The sequence below is a fragment of the Orycteropus afer genome, unplaced genomic scaffold (genome assembly GCF_000298275.1).
Source record: "Orycteropus afer afer isolate SDZICR_OR568_19922 unplaced genomic scaffold, OryAfe1.0 scaffold00285, whole genome shotgun sequence".
NCBI classification, from domain to species: Eukaryota; Metazoa; Chordata; class Mammalia; order Tubulidentata; family Orycteropodidae; genus Orycteropus; species Orycteropus afer.
Genome location: NW_006921872.1, coordinates 1,252,310 through 1,277,528, shown reverse-complemented (window position 1 = coordinate 1,277,528; position 25,219 = coordinate 1,252,310). Strand labels below are relative to the sequence as shown.

General features: G+C 39.9%; 1 protein-coding gene across 1 annotated transcript in view; it reads left to right on the top strand.

Moving 5' to 3' along the window:
* Nucleotides 1–25,219, top strand: part of NFX1 (nuclear transcription factor, X-box binding 1) — a 71,254-nt gene that overhangs the window by 36,805 nt on the left and 9,230 nt on the right. The window contains exons 10-18 of the mRNA XM_007950684.2: nt 3,743–3,840; nt 6,862–6,892; nt 11,429–11,508; nt 12,417–12,525; nt 17,173–17,292; nt 18,812–18,891; nt 21,426–21,656; nt 22,528–22,601; nt 24,563–24,664. Coding sequence (XP_007948875.1) covers nt 3,743–3,840; nt 6,862–6,892; nt 11,429–11,508; nt 12,417–12,525; nt 17,173–17,292; nt 18,812–18,891; nt 21,426–21,656; nt 22,528–22,601; nt 24,563–24,664 — 925 coding nt within the window. The remainder of the gene's footprint in view (nt 1–3,742; nt 3,841–6,861; nt 6,893–11,428; nt 11,509–12,416; nt 12,526–17,172; nt 17,293–18,811; nt 18,892–21,425; nt 21,657–22,527; nt 22,602–24,562; nt 24,665–25,219) is intronic.

The following is a 25,219-nucleotide window of genomic DNA, read 5'->3' as shown; positions in this document are numbered from 1 at the left end:
TTGATGATGATATGTGTGGGTGATTTTCTTTTGGGGTCTATCCTGTTTGGGGTTCATTGGACTTCCTGAATGGATATATTCTCATCTTTCATCATACCAGGAAAATTCTCTTCCAACAAATCTTTGACAATTTTCTCTGTGGTTTTGTCTGTTTTGGAATTCCAACTACACGTAGGTTATTCCTTTTGATGGTATCCCACATGAACCTAAGGCTTTCTTCATTTTGTTTTGATCTTTTTTCTGATTTATCCCTTCCCAAAGAAGTGTTCAGGTATTTGCCTTCAGTCTCCCTAATTCTGCCTTCCATTGATTCAGTTCTGCTCCTTTGCCCATTCAGTGTCTTACCTATTTCTGAAAATTTAGTATGAATCTTCTGGATTTCTGTGTGTACATTTTGTATCATTTCTAATTTTTCATTTATTTTGTCATTTTGTTCTTTCAGAATTGTTCTAGGGTTTCCTCTGTGTTTTCCTTGATCTGTCTCTCAATTCATTGAAGATACCTAAATATAATTCTTTTGAATTCCTTATCAGGGAATTCCAATGCTGCGTCTTCCTCAGGGATGTGTTTTGGGTCTGTATCCTGGTCCCTTATTTCTCCTGGTTTATCTTGCTCCTTTGTTTAGACTATGATGCTCTGTTGTGTCCGAGGCATTTTGACATTTTTGCGTTTATATTTAATTGGTGATTGTATGTTGGAGTGACTTCCCCATGATTTTCGTTTTCTTTGGATGTTATTTACACAAGTAGGGTACTTTGTTCCTCTATTCACTAGTTGACAGCACTTATACACTCACACCTGTCTCCTTTCCTGTTGTCAGCTTCTCATATGGCCCTGCTGACCTTGGCAAACAGAGCCTATTCTTAGGTCCCTGGAATCTGAATGAGAATGCTATCACTTTAAAATCCAAAATGGTTGCAACTTGTAAAGATTCAAAATGGCTGTGCCCTCGGTCACTTTAAATATCCAAAATGGCTGTCCCATATAAATAATCAAAATGGCTGCACCCTCCAGACAGCAGAAAATCAACAGCTCAGGTTGTCTCCCTCCTTGCTGTTTCCCTTCCTAGTCATAGGCCACCAGCACAGTCGTCCTTACAGCCCTTGGTGACCAGGGTTGATCTTTAGGTCAATTCTCAGGTCTCAACACTACTTGAAAATATTCAGGCTGTTGGTCCCGTCAGAGTAGCTGACAGTCCACAGCTCTGACTGTCTCTGTACTCACTGTTTTTGTTCAGGTTTTTCCACTAGTTGGTGCTTAATCCACTTCTGTATAGTTTCTTTCAAAGCTCAGGGCTCCAGGATTATCTTCTGTATCTCTGTCAATTGGTTTTTCTTTTCTTTGTTGAAGAGGGTCTATGTTGCTTGTCTGCCTATTCCTTCATCTTACCAGAAGTCCCCTTTCTTTTCCTGTTTTAATAAACGTTCTAGTTGCATTAGGAAAACCTCTTATCCATTAGTTCTCTGTGGCTGTTGTGCAATGTATGTTCATATGAGTCCTGTGAAATGGAGATCAGATTCTTCTCAGTCAAGAAGGATAGTAAAGTTCATCACTTGGTGGACATTATGCTGAGTGAAATAAGTCAAATCACAGAAAGACAAATACTGTATTAGTCTATTATTATTAAAAGTCAAGGAAAAGTTTATATATGGAAGGAAGTTTTCTTTGTTGGTTACCAGGGGTGGGAGGAGAGGGGAGGGAACACTGCTAGATAGGTAAAGACAAGTATTGATTTGGGTGAGGAGGAGGGCAGTGTACCAAATATGAATGATCAGTACGGTGACATTGAGGAAGAGGAAGACAGAGAGGTGCATGGGAGTTACAGACAACAGAGATGAACTCTTTTGCACATACAGTGATGGCAAACATCGATCTATAGGTGGACAGGCTGAACGATTAGGTATGTCTGTACAGGGGGGGATGTGCCTATGACTATGTATAGGGTTGGCAGATAGTGTATCTACAAGTGTATTAGTATATTCTGTAAGTATTTCTAGGTATATAGTAGAGCTGACAAGGGACAAGGTTGTAGTCACTTCTTGGCCACAGCCAGCTACCCAAAAGGAGCGAGTAGTTGGACCTGTGGGCTCAGGACCATGGTCACAGGGGCATCAAACTCAATTGGCACTAACATCCTACACAAAAACATTGTTCCTACTTTGGCAAGTAGCAACTGGGATCTTAAAAGCTTGCAAGGGGCCATCTAGATGCAATGACGGGTCTCTCCTCGTCTAGAGCAAAGAATGAAGAAAACCAAAGACACATGGAAACAAATAGTCCAAGGGACTGGTACACCACGCAATCCTCAGCCTATACCACTGTGAGACCAGAAGAACTAGAGGGTGCCTGGCTACCACTGTCAACCACTCAGAGGGGGATTTGTGTACGAGATCCTGGGTAGAGTGGGAGAACAATGTGAAACAAAACTCAAAATTAAAAAAAAAAAAAAAAGAGGGACCAGGTTTCCTGGTCTGATAGAGCCTAGTGGAATCCCTGAGACTATGGCCCCTTGCTGCCTTTCAGATCTAGAATTGAACCCACTCCTGTGGCTTCCTTTCTAGCCCAACAAAATGAGCTGAACATTTACATTATGTAGATACACTCCTTGGAGAGATCAATCATGGGAGTATAGAAGGGCTGTGTATACACAGAGAGACACCTTTGGGGGCAGGAGTGCATGGGAGGGAAGGATACAGGGAAGAGGTGGCTTTAGGGAGAAAGTGGGAGGGGAGCTGTTGCATTATGAGAGATTATAGACAATGTCATGAGATAAAATGTATGTAAATTGCTATATGGAAGATGAATTTTCTCTGTAAACTTCAACCCAAATCACAGTAAAATATAAAATAAAAAAAAAGGATAGTAAAGTTCATCCCTTTTCAGGAAGCGTGTAGTCAATTGTATAAGAATTTGGTATATATAATGACTGGAAATCCTACCATGAGTTTAAAGTATCTTGTTGGCAGTGAGAAAAGAGGAAGTATGAAATGGGTAATGCAAGTGGAGTTGAGCAAAAGAAAAATAGGAATTGTTAGTATGAACAGGCTTTGGGGTGGGACAAGGCCAGCTCTAGGGATTAGAGGGTTATCTTTATACATTAGCAAATTTTTAAACATGGAAAATTTTAAGGCGCTATGTTGAATTGGACTAAGAAACTCAAAAGGCAAGCCCATGACTAATGCTAACAATGATTCTCAGCTTTGTTCAGCTCTAGTTTATATATAGATTTGTGTAGGTTCTTTCAGTATCTCACCCGGTAAGAAATTTCCATCCCAGAGATACAGCCTCAGTACAAGAGCCTACAGATGGAGTTTTTGAGATGCTCTATGGACTGAAATTATGGATCATGGCTTCTTATTGTTAATCCCTATATGGTTTTCAGTGAAGAGCACTTCAGAAAATTCATGTATAGCCAGCCAAATTTTCTAGGAGACCCAACTCATAGGCTTGGGGACTAAATAAGTAAGGAAAGATCAGAAGATCTGTCCTTTGACTTCAGCAAAGCATCATGCACTACACAGCACATCCCAGTGACTTATGCTGGGCCCTGCCCTTGTCAGAAAAGGCCTGACTTACTGGATGAAGGGAATAGGGGAAGAGCCGTTGACTCTATCCTTTTTCTGTCCTTTGAGTCTGGAGTTGCAGGGAATAGAGGTGAAAGACTAGTGTGGCTTAGTGCACTTTAGAGTCTGAAAATGAGTAGTTGCAATTTTCATTCCCAGCTCTCTCATTTTTATTAAAGATTTCATTCATACCTGTGAGAAGCTCTGCCACGAAGGAGACTGTGGATCGTGCTCTCGCACCTCAGTTATTTCCTGCAGATGCTCTTTCAGAACAAAGGTAAATCTTAAACAATGCCAGAGTTGTTAGCACTTCTGCCTTTTAAATTGGTGCTTAAAGAGGAGGAATCATTCACTTTATAGGACAGTTAAGATAATTTCTCAGTGTTGTTTTTTGGAAAAATACCCTCGGTTTTATTACTATCACACTGTGTACAACATATTTGGTCTAGCTAGTGACCTCTGCCAAGGGCCACTTTTAGGACACGTTTTGGGGTGTGTGACATTCCAGCCTCAAAAGCCAATAGTGGGGATAAGATAGGTTCTGCCCTTTCCTGTGTCTTTAGCCAGAAGAGGCAGGAAGCCTTCCTGTAGAAGTCTTTAGTGATACAGCTTATGGAACATGCTGATTGCTGATCTGTCCTGTTGTCTGACCTACTTCTGGTCATTTCAGCACCTGTTCCAGCAGAGCACAGGCCAGGCTAGAGATGGAATTCTGAGCAGTTACTTTTCTTTGTTCAAATCTGGTGAAAACCTCAGTGGGGAAGGAGATTGTCAATACAAGGACTAAGAAGTATTAATGTGTACTAAAGTTTACTTTGGCTTTTCTTTTATATTTGAAAAATAACTAAATTGAGATAACCAGATGACTAGAGGTGGCCCCTCTAAGTGTAGGCAGGGCCGGGAGCTAAGGAAGGCCCTGCAGATAGGACGCTGGGTCTAGCACCAGTGCCGGGACTTCATGTGTTCTTTGCCTGGTGACTTTTATCACATACAGTGGTATGTCTAGGAAAATATAGGCCAGGGCCTGGGCAGCAGCTGACTTGCATATTGTTGTTGTTGTTATGTGCCGTCAAGTCGGACCTGACTCATAGCGACCCCTCCTTGGGTTTCTGAGGCAGTGTCACTACAGAAGTAGATTGCCCCATCTTCCTTCGGAGGAGTGGTTGGTGGATTTGAACTGCCAGCCTTCTGGTTAGCAGTCAGATGCTTTAGGCACTACGCTACCAGAGCAAAGCGACTTGCATATTATTCTGAGGATATAGTTGTAAGTTAGGAGCTAGCTTGACAGGTAAGGTTCAGAGTAAAAAGATGTTAAAGTGGTACAGTTTACATGTGGTAAAAGTTATGAGAGAATGTAAGTTTTCTAAAAGAAACTGCAGTATACAGAGATGTCTGAATGTCAGGTACAGAATTTCTTATGCTTTGTAAATACCAGACTGAAGACTGATTTAGTAATTACAGATTTATTAATGCCCGGAGGTGTTCCTAATATCCCTTTATGACCAAGTATGGGCAGGACCTATAAGATAGAAATGGTTGCCATCAGTTTGCTTCTTTCTCCTGAAGAATCCTCCCCCCTTTTTTTTAATCTCTGTGCTTCTTGCTTCACATTTGCTTTCTGTCCTCATTCCCTCCAATGGTAGGCCCCAGGGCAGTGACTATATTCTGAAAAAGCTGCTTGTAAATTTAATTTTTGCGATTAGATGTCTTATTTTGAAATTACTGAAGGAGCTGACTATAAATATGAATTTTTATTAAGAAGGAATGTCTTTATCAGTTTACCAGTTTCTGATCTTTTGACAAAGTGAAAAACCTCTTCAAAACGCTAATAATCATCACTTCATTATTTAGCGAGATTTTCATGACGTGTTTTCTTAATGAGGTTTTCTCACAAAAGTGAGTTTTCTAGATAAAACTCATTTCTTAAAACATCAAAGTTGTTTTCTTGTAATCACTTTAGTGGGAGTCTTTGAGAAATATATGATGTATCCTACTCCCTCTTCAACAAAGAATACTGTATTTAAGTTTCTATTGGTGATTCATGTTTATGATGGGCTTTCTGAGAACATTGTCTTTCCCCACAGCCATAGATACCACTCCAGCACATCCTTTCTTCTATGCAAGTCAGTGTTTGCCTTGACTGACCCACTCACTCAAGCACTTTCACAAGTCACTTTTGCTTTATAGCATTAATTTATCTAAAATAAATATTTTCTGGCCCAGAAGTTTTACTTTCTTAGACATCTTCACTTGTGTTATCAACTCTAGTATCTATAAAGACCATTTTCACTAAGAAGAAATGTCTTTATCATTTTACTATTTTCTTAGTCCTAACAACTGGGCAATCTACTTCCGTATTGATACTGCCTTGGAAACCCAAGGAGGGGTCGCTATGAGTCGGGTCCAACTTGAGGGCAAATAACAACAACAGCAATTTGTAAATGATATCAAAGCCAGATTCAAATGTGGGTGCTGGACAGCCAGCCAGGCTCATTTTTGCCCAAGTGACTGACTTTTTTCCCATACAGCAGCTTCGCAATACATGTTATTCAGAGTCATACTTCAGCAGAATTACATGTGATAGAACTTTGGGGCTACTCACACATCATTACAACTTTGCTGTCTTCCACTTTTGCTGTAGTTCAGCAGTGTTGTCAGAAGTTCTTGAGTGTGTAAGCTGCTTGCTCCTGCATGCTACCAGATCCTACTTATTTTCAATTCCTATGTCTGATTTTAAGGGCTTTTTCTGTATGCACTCTCGTCAGGAAGTTGCTTCTTTTTTATTTCCGTGCCCTACAGGCCTCTTGCAGCTCTCTTTTCCATTCCAGTTTTATAATTCCTAATCTGCTATATTTGGAGACCAGACCACAAAGATCGTTAGAATTATATTTGTACCCAAAGTCAGTAAGCTTGGGACCCTGTTCTGAGTAAAGCACATTAATATAAGGACTGGCTAACCTAGCTCCAGTTATGTGAATAAGAAACTGCCAGAGAAGTAAAAAGGATATTGAGCGTATGCATGTTACATTTAAGGAGCTCTGATGATATAGTGGATAAGGCATTTGGCTGCTAACCAGAAGCCAACAGTTCCAACCCACCAGCTGCTTCATGGAAGGAAGATGGGTGGTCTACTTCCATAAAGATTTACAGCCTCAGAAACCCAGTGGGGGTTGCTATGAGTTGGGCTTGACTTGATGGCAGTGAGTTTGATTTGGTTTTGGTTATGTTATATTTAGCATTATATTATAGTTGTGTTTTATTTATTCCTGAAGTAGTTACTATTTCTTCTTTTCCATAGGAGCTTCCATGTACCAGTCTCAAAAGTGAAGGTATGACTGGGAAGGGGCAGGAGGGAACTTTCTGGGGTGACAGTAATGTTCTGTATCTTGATAGGGGTTTGAGTTATGCATTTGTCAAAATTCAGCAAAGGTCTACTTGATATTTAGGTATTCATTATATGTAAGTTTTACCTCAAAAGAAAAATAAAAAAAACAATAAACTAAATTGTAGCTGATGATGTACGTGCTGAAATATTTAGGGAAAGTAGTGATGTCTGCAACTTAGTTTGAAGTATGTAAAATAAATAAGATAAATTTATGGATGGGTAGGAGAATGGATAGAAAAAATAAGTACATAAATGTTAATGGTAGAATCTAGGTGATGGGTATGTGGATATTCCTATAAAATTGTTTCAACTTTCTTATGTGCTTGAAAATTTTCATAATAAAATGTTGAGAAAAGTGAAGGTAAATACTGTCTAATGAAGCAAACTTTTACACACCGGCTCTGATGCTCGGTCCCTTTAGACTGCTGGATACCTGAACTCAGCCAGTAACCTTTATTACCTGGAGGCCTAGAGTATTGTTTCTTCCTTTATCCTTTATCCTGATTTCCCATTCTATTCCTGCTCTGTTCCTATTTCCCTAACTACCACATGGTCTTTTGTTTATGTCACCTTAACAACTTTGCAAGAGTGATAGATGAGTGTGTATGAAATAAGAGCTCTCGTTCTGGTCAGGAAGAAAGCTGTATCAGTTAGGATGCTTCCAGCTGCAGATAACAGAAAACCCAAGGAAAAGTGACTTCAGCAAGAAGGGGAAGCATGGAGACAGAACAAGTTCAGAGTTGGTTAATTCCAGGCTCAGTGATACCAGGACTCCAGTTTAGCTTTCCTGTGGTCTTGGCTTTCTCTTCATTAGGATCAGTTGGCTACATCATCTCCACAGCAGCATCCCATGTCCTTACCTAGCAATATGTAAAGGAAAGAAGGGGAGAGTCTTTTATCTTCTATTTCTTTTTAAGAACAAGAAAAACAGTCCTGAAAGGCCCTCAGTACACTTTACATACATTCTTCTGCCTAAACCAGTCATTAATAAGGGCAGTGGAATTACTATAATGGGCTATAGTTCTCAGTATTTACCCCACCCCCAGGACTGAGGAACACTTGGATGCCCAATTGCTGAATAAGATTAAGATCTCTTAGCCTGAAGAAACTAGAGAGTGGCTGATCAGGAAATAACCATCAGCATCTTGCCTCAAAACCATATTCAAAATTTCGGTTATTGAAAGATAGTTTAAAAAGATTACAAAAATAATATACTTTTGAAGTAAAAAATATACAAAACAGTATAAAGTAAAATATTAAAATATACCCTTAGCCTAAATTTTTTTCCCTCGTACTTCCACTCCCTGAAGAAATCTCTGTCAATAGTTTATTGGGTAAAGTTCCAGATCTTTTTCTGTAGTCACATGGACTCATACATAATGCTAGGAGAAGCTTTTCCTCTAAAGTGAGGTTTCTACTAAGCATACTGTCTGCATCTTTGTCTTTCCTCTCAATAATATGTCAGATATTCAACAATTAATAATAATAACATAGCAAGGACATTTTGCCAGGTCACTCTGTATAGTTCTCCCTCTTGCAGAGTATTCCATCCTATGGATGGACCCTAATAGAGTTCACCATTGCCCTGATGGTGATTCTTTAGGTTGTTTTCTAATTTTACCCATCACAAATAATGCAGTAACCTATACAACTATGAGACCAGAAGAACTAGATGGTGCCCAGCTACCACTGCCATCCACTTGGAAGGGATGTAGGAGATCCTGCATAAAGAGGGAGAACAATGTGGTACAAAACTCAAAATCATTTGGAGGCAAAAAAATAAAATAAAAAGAAGGTGGGGACCAGGTTTGCTGGTCCAATAGAGCCTGGTGTAACCACTGAGACTATGGCCCCTAGCTGCCCTTCAGGTCTGGAATTGAACCCACAACTGTGGTTTCCAGCCAAAGTACAGGCATGTGAGTTAAACATTTACCTCAAGTAGAAACACGCCCTGGAGAGAACAATCATGGGAGAAGGAAGGGCTGCTTATGCACAGGGAGATAGCTCAGGGTGCAGAAGAGTATGAAGGGATGGACACTGGGAGGAGGTAACTATGGGGAAGAAGTGGGAGGGGAGCTGCTGCATTGTAAATTTTGGTCAATGACATGAGACAAAGTATATGTGAACTGCTGTATGAAAAGTGAATTTACTCTGTAAATCTTCACCCAAATCCTAATAGAAAAAAAAAAAAAAAATGCAGTAATCATCCTGTCCCACTTTTTAAACATTTTATGGAGAATTTCAATCATATGTGAAAGAACGACTGGTGTAATGAACCCCCCCATCCCCATCACTCATAGTCAGTTATTAGCATTTCATCTATATTATTTTATCCATCCCTTCCCTACTTTTTCATTTTGCTGAAGTTCTTTTTTTTTTCATTTTTCTTTTTGCAGTGTTTCCTCCTCTTCCCTCCTACTCCTAGTAACCAACAAAGAAAATTTCCTTCCATATATAAACATTTCCTTAACTTTTTTACAATAATGAACTAATATAATATTTGTCCTTATATGATTGATTTATTTCAGTCTTTGCTGACATTATTGAAAGCAAATCCCAGACATCATTTTACTCATAAATATTTCAGCAGCTAAGCCACTTTTTTTTCCCTTTTTTTAAAAATTGAGATAAAATTTACATATAATACAATTAACCTAAAGTGTACATTTCGGCACAGTATATTGCAGCCATCACTTCTATCTTGTTCCAAAACATTTTTATCACCCCAAAAGGAAAGCCCATATCTGTTAAGTAATCATTCTCCATTCCTCCCTCCCTACAGCCCTTGGCAGCTACTGTACTTATCTACCTCTTTTGACGTACTTATTCTGGATATTTCATATAAATGGAATCATAGAATATATGGTCTTTTGTGTCTGGCTTATTTCACTCAGCATGATGTTTTCAAGGTTCATCCATGCTGTAACACACATCAGTACCTCATCTCTTTTTATGGCTGAATAACATTTCATTGTATGTATATACTACATTTTAGTATATAAATAAATTCATTCACCATCTGATGGGCATTTGGATTGTTTCCATCTTTTGGCTGTTGTGAATAGCACAGCTATGAACATTTGTGGACAAGTTTTTGTTTCAATACCACTTTCAATTCTTTTGAGTATATATACTTAGGAGTAGAACTGCTAGGTCATATGGTAATTCTGTTTACCTTTTTGGGGAACTGCCAAACTTTTCTGAAGCAGCAGTACCATTTTATAGTCCTAACAATGCACAAGAGTTCTAATTTCTCTGTATCTTCACCAACACTTACTATGTTTCATTTTTTAAAAATTATAGCCATCCTACTGGGTGTGAAGTGATATCTCATTGTAGTTTTGATTTACATTTCTCTAGAGATTAATAGGGATCTCTGGTAGCATAGTGCCTAAGGCACTTGACTGCTAACCAGAAGGTTGGCGGTTCAAACCCACCAGCCACTCCTCGGAAGGGAGATGGGGCAATCTACTTCCGTAGTGATACTGCCTTGGAAACCCAAGGTGGGGTCTCTATGAGTCGGGTCCGACTTGACAGCACATAACAACAACTACAGTGATTAATAATGTTGAATATCATTTCATGTACTTAAAGGGCATCTATATATCTTCTTTGGAGAAATATCTATTCAAGTCCTTTCCCCAGTTTTTAAATGGATTGTTTGCAGTATATTCTGGATGTTGTTGTTGTTAGGTGCCATCAGTGAGTTCCAACTCACAGAGACTCGGTGTACAACAGAACAAAACACTGCCCAGTCCTGCACCATCCTTACAATTGTTGCTAGGTTTGAGCCCATTGTTATAGCCACTGTGTCAGTCCTTCTCATTGAAGATGTTCCTCTTTTTTGCTGACCCTCTACCAAGCATAATGTCCTCCTGCAGGAACTGGTCCCTTCTGATAACACGTCCAAAGTACATGAGAGGAAATCTCGCCATCCTCTCTTATAGATGCTAGGCCCTTATCAGATGTGTGATTTGCAAATATTTTCTCCCATTCTGGGTTGCCTTTTCACTTCCTTTATAGTGTCCTTTTATGCACAAAAACTTTTAATTTTGATTAAATCTAATTTATTTTTCCTTTTGATGCTTGTGCTATTGGTGTCTTAGCCCATTTATGGAAGTATATCTATAGGAAGGAGACCTTAAAATAGAATTACCACCAAAATTTTGACAAATTCTTATGTACTCTAAAAATTTATATTTTATCCACTAAGTATGAGTGCATGTTTTTCTCCACACTTCTGCCCATACCAGACATTAATTGATTTTTCTTTTCTACTTTTTTTTTTTTTACAATCTGAGAGGTGAGAAATGATACCTTATTTTAATACACATTTTCACCATCACTAATTTATTTGCATTATTACATTACATTTGTATTTCTAAAGCACGTAGTCACTCAGATACTTGTTGAATGAATGTACATATCCTTTGCCTGTTTTGTGTTTTGTTTTTCTTTTCTTTTTAATTGACCACAGCAGATGCTACATTTATGTGTGACAAGCGATGTAACAAGAAACGGTTGTGTGGACGGCATAAATGTAACGAGATATGCTGTGTGGTAAGTCAGCCTATCATTAGACACAATCAGATCCCATGCATTCAGGGCTGGGCTTCTGGAAGCCTCAGGCATCTGGAACACAGCCCAGATTTAGAAATCATTGGGAGGGGCTCCTGAACAACAGTCAGAAAGCTATCATAGCCCCTACACCCACTCAGCAGAGAAGGGCTGGGCCTTAGGCCTTGGCCAAATTGAGAAGTCAGCCAGTATCATCTAGTGGCAACATGGTAGAAGAGATAGAAAAGACAAAAGGCCTCAGACCCCAGACCCCAAGACCATAGGTTTTCTGCAGGGGATCATGTGCTGCCCCAACATTTTTGAAAGAAGCCAGTTTCTGTTATCCAAAAGATTTACTTCTGTGAAACCAAATAAAGGAAGGACTTTCTTGCTATTGCCACTTTGTTTATGCACAGACATATAATTACTGTTATTTGAAGGTTTGTATATTAACAAATTAGGTGAAAAGTAGAGAAACTGTGCTGTCTATCAAGGCTTATAAATCAGTGTTTTATGCCTTTAAGACTTCACTCACTTTGAATTTATTTTGGGGGGATTTTTTGAAGTGTACCTCATTTCTTGTATTTCTCAGTGATTTAACTAGGAAATTTGGTTTATGAAGTGTCTTTTTTTTTTAAGCTGCATCAGAAATCTTAAACATATATAAGAGCCAAGAGTGTAGTATAATGAGTCCCCATATCCCTAATACCCAGCATCAGTAGTGATCATCTCATGACTAATCTTGTTTCATCTTTATCCCCACCTAGTCTCCCACCCTGATTCTTTTGAAGCTAATCCCAGAGACTATTTAATCTGAAAATGTGGAGAGCTGCTTTTTTATGAATTTTATTATTTATGGAAAATATAAAATGGAGACCATTTTATACACAAATACAAATACCTCTTCCCAGGATAAGGAGCACAAGTGCCCTTTGATCTGTGGGAGGAAACTCCGTTGTGGCCTTCACCGGTGTGAGGAACCTTGTCATCGTGGGAATTGCCAGACATGCTGGCAAACTAGTAAGTGTCTTCACTGTGTAGTTTATTATAAGAGATTTTAAGAATTCGAGGCATAATATATTTCAAGAGATTGGTTTGCTTAGATTGGTGTGGATTACTGAACTACCATTGTTAGGCCATCATGGATTTTGACTCATAGTGACCCCATGTGGCAGAGTAGAACTTTCCCATAGGGTTTTCTAAGCTGTAATTTTTTTTTTTTTTTGAACTTTTTTATTGTGGTTTGGGTGAAAGTTTACAGAGCAATTTAGTTTCCCATTGAACAGTTTATACGCATTGGTTGCATTCCCTCATTGTAACAGCACTCTTCCGCTTACTCTTTGGGGGTCCCTGTTTCCATTCCTCCTCCTTTCCTGCCCCTTCTTGCCTTCCAAGCTTTGTTCTTAGGCAAATGCTACCCTTTTGGTCTCGTATGGCTGATTGTACTGAGGAGTGTGTTCCTCCCTGGTGTTATTATTCACTTTATAGACCTATCTGTTGTTTGGCTGAAAGTTAATCCCCTGGGTTAGGTTCAGTTCCTCCAGACTTGAAGGTATCAAAGGGCCAGTCTCAGGAGTTCCACCAGTCTCTATCAGATCAGCAAATCTGGTCTTTTTTATGATTTTGAATTTTGTTCTGCATTTTTTTTTTTTCTACCAGTCTATCCAGGACCTTCTATTCTGATCCCTATCAGAGTAGTCAGTAGTAGTAGCTGGGCACTGGCTACTCCTTCTAGACTCAGCCTAGTGGAGGCTGTGGTTCATGTGGTCCATTAGTCCTTTGGACTAATTGTATCCCTGAATCTTTGATTGTCTTCCCTTTTTTTTTTTTGGCTCCAGACAGGGAGAGACCAAACAGTTACATCTTAAATGGCCACTTGCAAACTTTTAAGACTCCAGTTGCTACTCATCAAAGTAGAATGTAGAACATTGTCTTTGTGGACTAGATTATGCTCCTTGACCTAAATGTCCCCCAGGATTGTGATCCTAAGTCCCAAGCCCAGTGACTCACCCCTCAAGGTGTTTTAAAACTTTGCCACATGTATGCTCTACTGTATCTTTGGATGTACTTGCAGCACATGCAGATTCATACATAGAAATATACTCTGTCAAACCTGTGCATACTCATGGGTATACTCCCATTTGGTAGGCTATAATCTCTACAAGAGATCAGGAGCTCTGGTGGCATAGTGCCTAAGGCACTTGACTGCTAACCAGAAGGCTGGAGGTTCAAACGCACTAGCCACTCCTCGGAAGGAAGGTTGGGAAATCTACTTCCGTAGTGATACTGCCTCAGAAACTCAAGGAGGGGTCTCTGTGAGTCAGACCCAACACAATGCCAGTGAGAGTTTTAGTTTAATCTGTACAGGAGCAGATCACCACATCTTTTGCCTACAGAGCTACTAGGTGCGTTTGAACCACTAATCTTTTGTATAGCAGCCAAGCACTTAACTGTTGCTCCACCAGGGCTTCTTTTATTATGAACTGTTATTGCTAGTTGTTGTTGAGTTGGCTTCAACTCATAGAGACCCTATGTACAACAGAACAAAACACTGCCTGGGTCTGTGCCAGCCTTATATCCTTGCTGTGCCTAAGCCCATTGTTGCAGCCACTGTGTCAGTCCATCTTGTTGAGGGCCTTCCCCTTTTTTGTTGATCCTCCACTTTACCAGGCATGATGTCTTTCTTTAGGGAATGGTCCCTTCTGACAACATGACCAAAGTAGGTGAGACAAAGTTTAGTCGTTCTTGCTTCCAAGGAGCATTCCAGCTGCAGTTCTTCCAGGACAGATTTGTTGGTTCTTCTGGCAGGCCATAGTACTTTCAGTATACTTCGCCAACACCACAGCTCAAAAGCATCAACTCTTTACTGAACTAAGCCTTAGTATTTCAGATACTAAGACTTTTAAAATGAAAAGTTAGTACTATGTTGCCCTCAGTATACAACAGTGGAATATAAGCAACAATATTGAGATCATTCATTAATGGATTCCTTTTTGACTATAATTATTGAGGGCCCTAAAGAATTCTTTTTAATTGAGTTACATCTATCTATATTTATCATATTAGAAATTAAAACTGAGAGAATTTAAAAATATGTTTTAATTTTAAAATAACAATAAAGTGCTTATTACACATGAACATAAAACTAAAACCAAACTCACTGCCGTCAAGTTGGATCCAATCCATAGCAACCCCTCCTTGGGTTTCTGAGGGGGTATCACTACAGAAGTAGATTGCCCAACCTTCCTTCTGAGGAGTGGCTGGTGGGTTTGAACTGCCAGCCTTCTGGTTAGCAGTCAAATGTCTTAGGCACTATGCTACCAGAGCTCCCTGTGAACATAAATAACATTTTAAAAAATAAAATAACTATATTTTCCATAAAAAAAATTAATAAGAGGAATAGATGCCTGCTAGATAGAAATCTGCTAGATTCTCATACCTGCTTCTGCATTCAATCTGTTGTGATATATTTGGTATACAAGGGGCGGGGGGAATCCCACCTCACACACTTGGAAAAGAAGGGTATGTTCAAAACCTGTTCAAACATTTATGGGTATTCTTCTTTGATACTACACCAAAATGCAACTTCGTTTCAGAAAGGAGTTGAGTCAGTGTTTTATTTTTGTTCTCTGTTACATTAAAATTCATTGGTGTTTCTTATAGTTGAAATGGATATTATACCCATGGATGATTTTATAATACTATGCACTGGTCATTTGAAAAATAATTATCTGCGTTATGTAGATCTTTCAAATGTTGACATGTTTCATATTATTATATAAATATTAAAAATTGACATCCATTAATATAACCATTTACCTCACCAGAAAGGTCTTTTAAGTCATGGGTAGTTGTCAGGCACATAGTAGTGGATATTAATTTTCCAGAATTCTGTCTTCATGTGAAAGCTTGAATTTTATCATTGGCAACTGAGTCAGTTTTGTAGATGTGACAGACTCACTTTGTTAATTTTTGAGAAAATGACTGCCAAATACCCAAATCTGAATAACCATAGGTTGTCTGTCAGTCATTCTTTCAGATAAAAATGATGTTTTATGAAAAAAAGTTTAATTCAGCTCACAGTTGAAAGAGTCACACAAGTTTAGTTCTTTCAAACAACCAGAGTTTTTTAATGTGCAGAGGTGATTTATGTATATTTCCCATTTATTCTACCAAATTTTAAAAAGTCATGTACTCAAAGATCAGTCTTGTTTTGTTTTTACTGCATCATCAGGATTTTCTTAAGTTTACAGTTTTTTTGATTTACTACTAGTACATGGTGCTGAAAAATACACTGATTACAGTTTGGTGTGTATTCCTTGATTTGTGCTAAGGCCTTAGCAGTTTTAAGAGCCATTGTTTTTGCACCATCAGTGTAAATGTCAACATAGTGAAAAAGGCAAATAGTACTTTAGTACTGTTTGAAAGTAATTTTATAGCATCTTAATATTATGGTACTATGAGAAGAATTATGACCTTGTGGACTCCCTAAGAGGATCCCCTTCAGGTCAACAACATTTTGAGAAAGTTGCGTTAGACGATTGGCCTAGTTAAAGATTTATCATAGTATATCTTCTCTCGAATACTAGGCCTATCTCATTTCAGAAAGAGTCAGTAAATCACACACATGGAGTTCATAGTAACAGTAACTTACATAGCCCCTTACCCTTTTACCTAACTCTTTCGCATATGTTAGCTCCTCCTCCCAACAAACTTGTTGTCAAAGTTTGGTATCCCCACCTGACAGAAAGAGAGATGGCTTTAAGAGGTTAAATTACCTGTCTGCAGTTACAGAGCAGAACAGTAGTGGATCCAGAGCTACAAGGCTAAGTCTCCTGACCATATTTACAGGATTCTTTTCATGGAATTGTAGAGTCTCTAAAGAGTTTGCTAGAGATTACAAGGTGGAGAAGTACAGTGAGTGGAAGAATTCTGGAGGGCTCTGGGCTTCCCACCTCTGGTGCTCCAGTTGAGAACCATGGCTAGTCAAAGGCCTAGCTTCTAGCAAGACCCAGAGTTGGAGAATTGGCTCCTCTTGGGGTCTTAGAGTTTGGAGAGCTCTTGGCAAAGTGGCTGATTGTTAGAGCTGTCCCATGTGATCTCCTATATTGATTTGGCTTGTCAGCTGATTCCACTGAACTCAGGTATTAGCTCTGTGCTTCATTTCAGCTTTGTATTTTGTGCGATAGATGTTTTTTATACCTGTAAGAGTTTGTTAGGATGTTGGTGGCTCTGTGGAGTTATATTCAAAATATTCAGATGTATGTATTTATGTTTATTAATTACCTATGGCTGTTATAATCTCTATCCATTTTCCTAACCAAAGGAGTTAAAAAAAAAGAGCTGTGTTTTTAATGGAAGTCTTGTTCTCTCTGAATGAGATGATCCGTATATTTGTTTATAAATATAAGTAAAAATGTGTTGGGTTACTCTTAGACCTAGAATTTATTGCAAATAAAAATGGAACAACTCCTATCTCTCTACTCCTCTGTCATCAGCTCATATTTAATAAAATAAATATATGTATTTTAAAGCATCTCCACAAAGAATTTTCTAGAAATGTAAGCAGTAATATATGTATATATGTGTCTACATATATATAAAAATATGTGCACTCATATCCCAAACTCATGAAGCATTGTTTTGTTTCACCTGCTACTTCACCAGGCTTTGATGAATTAACCTGCCACTGTGGTGCATCTGTGATCTACCCTCCAGTCCCCTGCGGTACAAGGCCCCCTGAGTGTACCCAAACCTGTGCCAGAGTCCATGAGTGTGACCATCCAGGTGAGTGCCATCTCCTTGCCTCCACTCCCCATAGCCTGCTCACACAACACCCTTAAGGGTGTTGCTGTGTGACTATTTTCACTGCTCTTAGGTCATGCTGCAGTGGCCGCCCTTGTTCTCCATGCTCAGGCTGTTCTGGTGAAGGTGGCTCATGATCTGAGAGTTGCCTCTTTCAGCCTTTCATTGCTTCATGCTCCAAGTCTCTTAATAAATCCAAGAGGTCAGAAGAAGCTCTAGCAAATAACTTTTTGTTTGTTTGTTTGTTACAAGAGCAATAGATGTTTATTGTGAAGAAGGAAAGAACACAGATAAATCCAAAAGATTTGAATTAAGTCATCCATTAGCCTACCTTCTAGGGATTACCAGTGTTCATGTGGTAGCATACTTTTCAGGGACTTTTTCCTTGTACAGATATGTATGTGTGCTTCTGTGTGTGTGTTTGTGTTTCCCCATGATAAAAAATGGTATCTTACTGAACATACTGATTTTAACCAGTTTTTTCCTTTTAATATTGTATTTTTAATATAAAGACAGCTACTTTTTACTTTCCTGTGGCCATTTTTCAAAAGTTTATGTGGCTTTATTTACAGCCAGCTACCCAGAGGGAGCAAGTAGTTGGACCTGTGGGCTCGGGACCATGGTCGCAGGGGACATCAAGCTCAATTGGCATAACATACTACACAAAAATATTGTTCCACATCCTACTTTGGCGAGTAGCGACTGGGATCTTAAAAGCTTGCAAGCAGCCATCTAGATGCAACGATGGGTCTCTCCTCGTCCAGAGCAAAGAAGAATGAAGAAAACCAAAGACACGGAAAACAATTAGTCCAAGGGACTGGTACACCGTATGATTCTCAGCCTATACAACTATGAGACCAGAAGAACTAGATGGTGCCCAGCTACCACTGTCAACCACTCAGAGGGGGATCTATGTAGGAGATCCTGGGTAGAGTGGGAGAACAATGTGGAACAAAACTCAAAATCATAAAAAAAAGAGAAAAAGGGCCCAGGTTTGCTGGTCTGTTAGTGCCTGGTGGAACCCCTGAGACTATGGCCCCTAGCTGTCCTTCAGGTCTGGAATTGAACCCACTCCCATGACTTCCAGCCAAACAAAAGATAGGCATATGAGCTGAACATTTACATTATGTAGATACACTCCTTGGAGAGATCAATCCTGGGGGAATAGAAGGGCTGTGTATGCATAGGGAGACAGCTTTGGGGGCAGGAGTGCATGGGAGGGAAGGTCACAGGGAAGAGGTGGCTATGGGGAGGAAGTGGGAGGAGAGCTGTTACATTGTGGGAGATTACAGTCAATGTCATGAGACAAAGTGAATGTGAACTGCTGTATGGAAGATGAATTTGCTCTGTAAACTTTCACCCAAATCATAATAAAAAAATTTTTAAAAAAAGTTTATGTGGTTTCATTTTAAAGAGACATAGACATTTTGAGTGGTAGATTAATAAAAAAAGGTTTATGTGGCTTTATTTAGAAATTATTCCTAATTTTCTCTTTCTGCAGTTTATCATTCTTGTCATAGTGAGGAGAAGTGTCCCCCTTGTACTTTCTTAACTCAGAAATGGTGTATGGGCAAACATGAGGTAAGGTTTCTCTCTTGAGTGTTCATTGTAACGTAATTTATGATTGGATTTCATTAATAGTTCTTAGTTCTGTTGTTTCTCAAAGTAAATTTATTCTAAAAAGCAGTCTTACTGCTGCCAATTTTTCCTCATTTAAAAAAAAGTTATAATTGGTATACAATTAAATTTACCCTTTTTAGTGTACAAAAATGCTAGTATTGACAAAGGCGTACATATAGTTATATAACCACCATCAAGATGTAGAATGGTCCTTTTACCCCAAACATTCCTTTGTGCTCCTTTAAATAATTCTCTCCCTCCACCTCCAGCCCCTGGTAACCACTGATGTGTCTATCTCTTTAGTTTTGCTTTTTCCAAAATGTCATAAATGGAATCATACAGTAGGTAGCGTTTTGAGTCTGTTCTACCATCATTTTTAATCTGATTAAAATCAAATGAAATTCAGCCAGAGGCCACAAAAACATAGACTATATTCAGAGACAACTTCTGTGTTAACTAGCATGGGAAAGGGATGCTAGCCAGAGGACAGCTAAGAACATCCCGAGGGCAGAGGTAGACTGTCCACTAACTGCCACTGTTCTGTACACACTCAGCAACTTCCATCTTGGCTACTGAATTCACCTCCACCTCTGCTTTGCCATGCCCTAAGGACTCTGCTCTCATTCTTATCTTGGAGCCATATTTAGCCCTGCCAATAAGAGATGCTTTAAAAGACTTAACATTTTATTTTTAATTTAAGAAATGCATATTCATTGTAGACAATTAAAAAAAAGCTCTGCTATGCAGAAAGAAATACTCTTAACATTCTGGTATATAGACTGCTAGGTATGTTTTATATACACACAGTTCCCCTCTGATTGTACTATTGTGTAACCTGTTCTTTTCACTTCATAACATATTAGCTAACATTTCTGGAAATTCTTGACATCTATGACAGCATGCTTTTAGTATTCTTTTCTTATCTTGATAAACATATTTTTTTCCCCTTATTTCCTGTGAGTGGCTCTCAAGTCATAGTCCTTGGTACTTATTCTTTATGAACTCACTTCCTCTGAGAGTTTATCCATTGTAGGACACCTGTGTATCATCTTGGTATTGAGGCTTATTTAGACTTCATCCCACAAATATTCACTGAGTACCTTCTATGTGCTAGGTACCACGTCGAGGTCTGGTGGTCAGAATGGACAAGACCAACATGGCCCCTGCCCTTGTGGAGCTTTCACTCTAAGACAGGCAGCAGAGTGTAAACAGGCCATTGAAGTCCTGTGATAAGGGAAGTACAAAGTGCTGTGAGGGATAGAAAAGGGCCCTAACTAGGAAGGCATCCTGAAGGAAGTCACATCCTAAAGGATGATGAGAAGGTAGGCGAATACAGTGCAGAGGGCACAGTAGAGGCCACACATGTACGGGAGCTGTGTCCCACACCCTGGTGATAGAGTCCGTAAGTATTTCATGATTGATTGCGTCATTTACCAGAGTACTGATTCCAGGGAGATTGGAAGCATACCCTAAGCTTTTGGAGGCCTCTTCGAGGGTAGAAGTTCTGTGTCTCTGGAGCAGGAATTTATCCCTCATTTTGAGGATTCATGAAAGAATATAAGTGAATAATGAAAGTTACCTTCAGTCCCAGAATAGTGAAATTCAGGCATTTTTCCCTGGAGTGGGAAGTCACTTGAGGAGGGCTGGAAAAGGATTCCCTAGTATGAGGTAATTTCTCAAGGAAAAGGGGGGGGGGGGAGGTCTCAGTGGGGAGGTTCTGTGACCTGTTCTTATTTTCTTAATCATTGTGAGTGGATGACTGCTGGGCTACCTGAACCCAAGCTGTGGAGACCATGAATTGAGAGGTATGAAGAGAGTTGAGTATTTAATTACATAAAAGAGCTTTGAACCCTGGGCCCAGCATTCCTCCCTCTGCATATGTAAGGTTTCTGTCTCAACTCAGTGCCTTAGCCATTTGGAAAGTTGTTGTTGTTGTTGTTGTTATGTGCCGTTGAGTCAGCCCTGACTCATAGTGACCCCTCCTTGGGTTTCCGAGGCAGTATCACTACGGAAGTAGGATTGCCCAACCTTCCTTCCGAGGAGTGGCTGGTGGGTTTGAACCACCAGCCTTCTGGTTAGCAGTCAAGTGCCTTAGCCACTATGCTGAATTGTGTGATCCTCCTAGTTTGTCAGAGCATATCTGAGTACTCCCTAATTCTCTAGCTTCATGTGCATGTTGCCCACATTGGAAAGCTTATGTCCCACATCACACTTAGTTGCTGTCACAAATCCTTTTCAGATCATAACAAGAAATATTAAGTGAAGGTCAGATTTGAGTTTATTAGTTTTTCAGACTAACTTTCTAGACTTTGAAGTCTTAATTTTTTTTTTCAGATAACTCTCTTTTTTTATTATAACAAATACTCATTGTAAAAAAACATATATATATATATATATATATATATATTCTGAAGTTCAGAATTGTTTAAAAAGGAAGGTAGACCTTATGCTAAATCCCACAGAGATGAGAATCTGGAAATTTCTGTCTTCCCTAGTTACGAAGCAATATCCCCTGTCACCTGGTTGATATCTCTTGCGGATTACCCTGCAGTGCAGTGCTGCCGTGTGGGATGCACAAGTGTCAGAGACTCTGTCACAAAGGAGAGTGTGTTGTGGATGAGGCCTGCAAGCAGCCCTGCACCACCCCCAGAGCTGACTGTGGCCACCCATGTATGGCTCCCTGCCACCCCAGCTCACCCTGCCCCATCACTGCTTGTAAAGCCAAGGTGGGTATTCCTGCACCAGGTGGGGCATTGCAGAGGTCCCTGGGCATGTCTTAATCAGGGGTCATTGGTTACAAGGAATTTTGAGATAAGCTAGCAAGAGAAGGGTGACAAAAATTCTACAGATTTCCATCTGCTTAGTGTGGCTGCCCCAACCCCAGCCCCAACTTGATATGGCCTTTAGTTCAGGGGGTGCCTACTGCCACTTGACCATAGTCTCTGTCTCCTTTGGATCAAATTCTCATGAGAGACTCTGATTGCCTATTCCATTTGTTCAAAAAATATGTAAGTGCCTATTTTGTGAGAAATATTGTAGGGACTCTACCAGGGAAGAAGAGGCATGTAGCCTCTTAAAATTTTATGGGACAGATACTCTCTCATTAAGTTATTACCCAGGTAATTAATTATGCCTGTGGTATTGTCATAGAGAAATAATTAAGGATGATATGAGACCCTGTAAATGGGGGTTTAACCTGGTCTGGGGATCAAGCAGGGCCCCCCTGAGGATGTAGAAGAGAGGAACATGAAAGCAAATGGCCAGGCCTTGGCTGGTCCTGGGTCAAGTGTTCCCCTCTGGTTTAGGCATCTTCAGATGAGGGTTGGGTGGGAGGATTGCAGTCCTACAAAGGCATATGGTAAAAGCTTCTGTCTTGACCTTCATTTTCAGCAGGGATTAAGCATAGAGGTAGTTCCTAGAAAGGGGCACTATCGATTAGGATTTACCTCCCTGACATGTCAACTCCCTCGTTTGTCAGTTTGCATGTGTAGTGAGTTTTTCCTATCCAGGAGGCTGAACCTCACTATTTATTTATTTCTCTGCCATGGTTTGATTTGAGAGAGACTTGAGAACTCGTCACTCCATGTTAAATTTCAGATAGAGCTGCAGTGTGAATGTGGACGAAGAAAAGAGATCATGATTTGCTCTGAAGCATCCAGTACTTATCAAAGGTTAGTATTAACAATTAGAGGATCCTAGATAAGTGTAGGAGCTCTGGTAGCGTAGTGCCTAAGGCACTTGACTGCTAACCAGAAGGCTGGCGGTTCAAACCCACCAGCCACTCCTCGGAAGGAAGATGGGGCAATCTACTTCCATAGTGATACTGCCTTGGAAACCCAAAGAGGGGTCACTATGAGTCGGGTCCGACTCGACAGCATGTAACAACAATAACAACAGAGTCTAGGGAGCTCTGGTGGCATAGTGGATAAGGCATTTGGCTGCTAACCAGAAGGTCAGCGGTTCAAACCCACCAGCTGCTCCACAGAAGGAAGATGGAGTGAATGGAGTGAGCTACTTCCACAAAGATTTATAGCCTTGGAAATCCAGTGGGGGGAGGGGGGCGCTATGAGTTGGAATCAACTCAATGGCAGTGAATTTGGTGGGGTTTTTTTGTTTTGGTTTGGTTTGGTTTTTTTTGAGATGAGTATGCAGATACTCATTGTAAGATCTTGCACCTTTTCTAAAGGTTGGAAATTTAAAAAAAAAAAAAAAATTTAAATATCTGTTTCTTCCAGTTGAAAGAAAAAATGCTGGTTTCATGATCCTTTTCTTCCCTAACTTCAATTCGTAAAATAACTTCTTTATTTCTCTTCCCTCTCCTCACCCTCCTCCCTCTTCTTCTTTCTGTCTATCTCTCTCTCCCTCCTCCTTCTCCTCCTCCTCCTCCTCTCCCCCACTTTCAGTCTCACTGCACTGGGAGATAAGGAGGGAACACATCCTGAAATGGGGTGAATTGCTTTAACATTCTAAAGCTGCTCAGTAGCACAGCCAGTCCTGTGCTTCTCCTCCGACTTGGGGTTTTCTCACTGTTCTCTGAGGTATAGTGACTTTGCAGCCTCCTGAAATCTTGGGACCTGTGTGGTCACACTGAGATCTGAGGTGACGGGTTGGATGATCGTGTGAATCTCTGATTAAATGTGGCTGTGTGCTGTGGGTGTGGGAGTATGAGGCACCAGGTTGGCTGGGAATATACAGGTCTTGGCCTAGGCACTAGGGAGGTACTGAGGAGTGAATTCCTTGTCATTTCCTGTGTAGCTGCTTAGAATCTAATTGAGGAGCTATGACATATACATGTGGGTAGTTGATAATAGACAGACTTCCAAGGCCACATAAATTATTGTGTGTTGAGTTTGCCTTAAAGACGTTTTCTGTATCCTTTGTATAGGGAGGTTCTTATGAAACTGCAGTGCCTCCCCCCCCCCCTTTTTTTTAAATTGTGGTAAGGATATATATAACAAAACATTTACTGTTTTATCATTTTTCAACATGTATAATTCATTTACATTTACGTTCATCGTGTTTTGTAACCATCATCACTATCCATTTCCAAATTTTTCCATCACTCTTAACAGAAGCTCAGTGCCCCCTAAGCAGTGACTGCTTCTTTCCTCCTCCCTCCTGCACCTGGTAACCACTAATAAACTCTGGTCTCTACATTTCCCTATTCTAGATGTTTCCTGTAAGTGGAGTCATACAATACTTGTCCTTTTATGACTGACTGACTTCACTCCGTGTGATGTTTTTAAGGTTCGTCCATGTTGTAGCATGTATCAGGACTTCATTTCTCTTTATGTCTGAGTAATACTCCATTGTATATGTGTGTGTACCACATTTTATTCATCCATTCATCTGTTGATGGACATTTAGGTTGTTTTCATCTTTTGGCTACTGTGAATAGTGCTGCAGTGAACATTGGTATACAAGTATCTGTGTTCCTGCTTTCAATTCTTTTGGTTATATACCTAGGAGTGGAATTGCTGAATGGGATGGTAATTCTATTTTTAACTTTTTGAGGAGCCTCTAAACTTTTCCACAAGAGCAGTACCATTTTATAGTCCTACCAGCAATGGATGAGTGTTTCAATTTCTCCACATCCTATCCTCATCAGCTCCCTTTATTTTTTATATTTCAGAATAGCTGCCATTTCTATGGCCTCTAAAATAACAGACATGCAGCTTGGAGATTCAGTGGAAATCAGCAAGTTAATCACCAAGAAGGAAATTCACCAAGCCAGGTAGTTTTAAAATGTGTTTTTCTACCTTCTTTCTCCTATTAGATTTACAGTCTAGAGGATAGGAGCCACTCATTTCTCAGTCCCCCACTGTCATGCCTTGCACACATAGTAAGTATTCAACAGACACTTGATGTTAAAAGACCACATCCTCTCCAACCCCAACAAGTACTATTCAGGAATAACTAAGACCAGAGGAGAGGGGGAAGGAAAAAGAGAAAGTCATTGCATAGGGGGTGCTGAGCTTGTGTTAAGGGTGATGGAAAATTTTAAAAATGGGTAATAGTGATGGTTGTACAACATGATGAATATAATTAATGTCCTCAAATTATACATGTGAAAAATGTTGAAACAGCAAATGCATACTCACACATACATACATATGCAAATGAAACCACTGCCGAAGAGTCAGATCTGACTCATAACGATCCCTCCTTGGGTTTCCGAGGCAGTATCACTATGGAAGTAGATTGCCCAACCTTCCTTCCGAGGAGTGGCTGGTGGGTTTGAACTGCCAGCCTTCCAGTTAGCAGTCAAGTGCCTTAGGCACTATGCTAC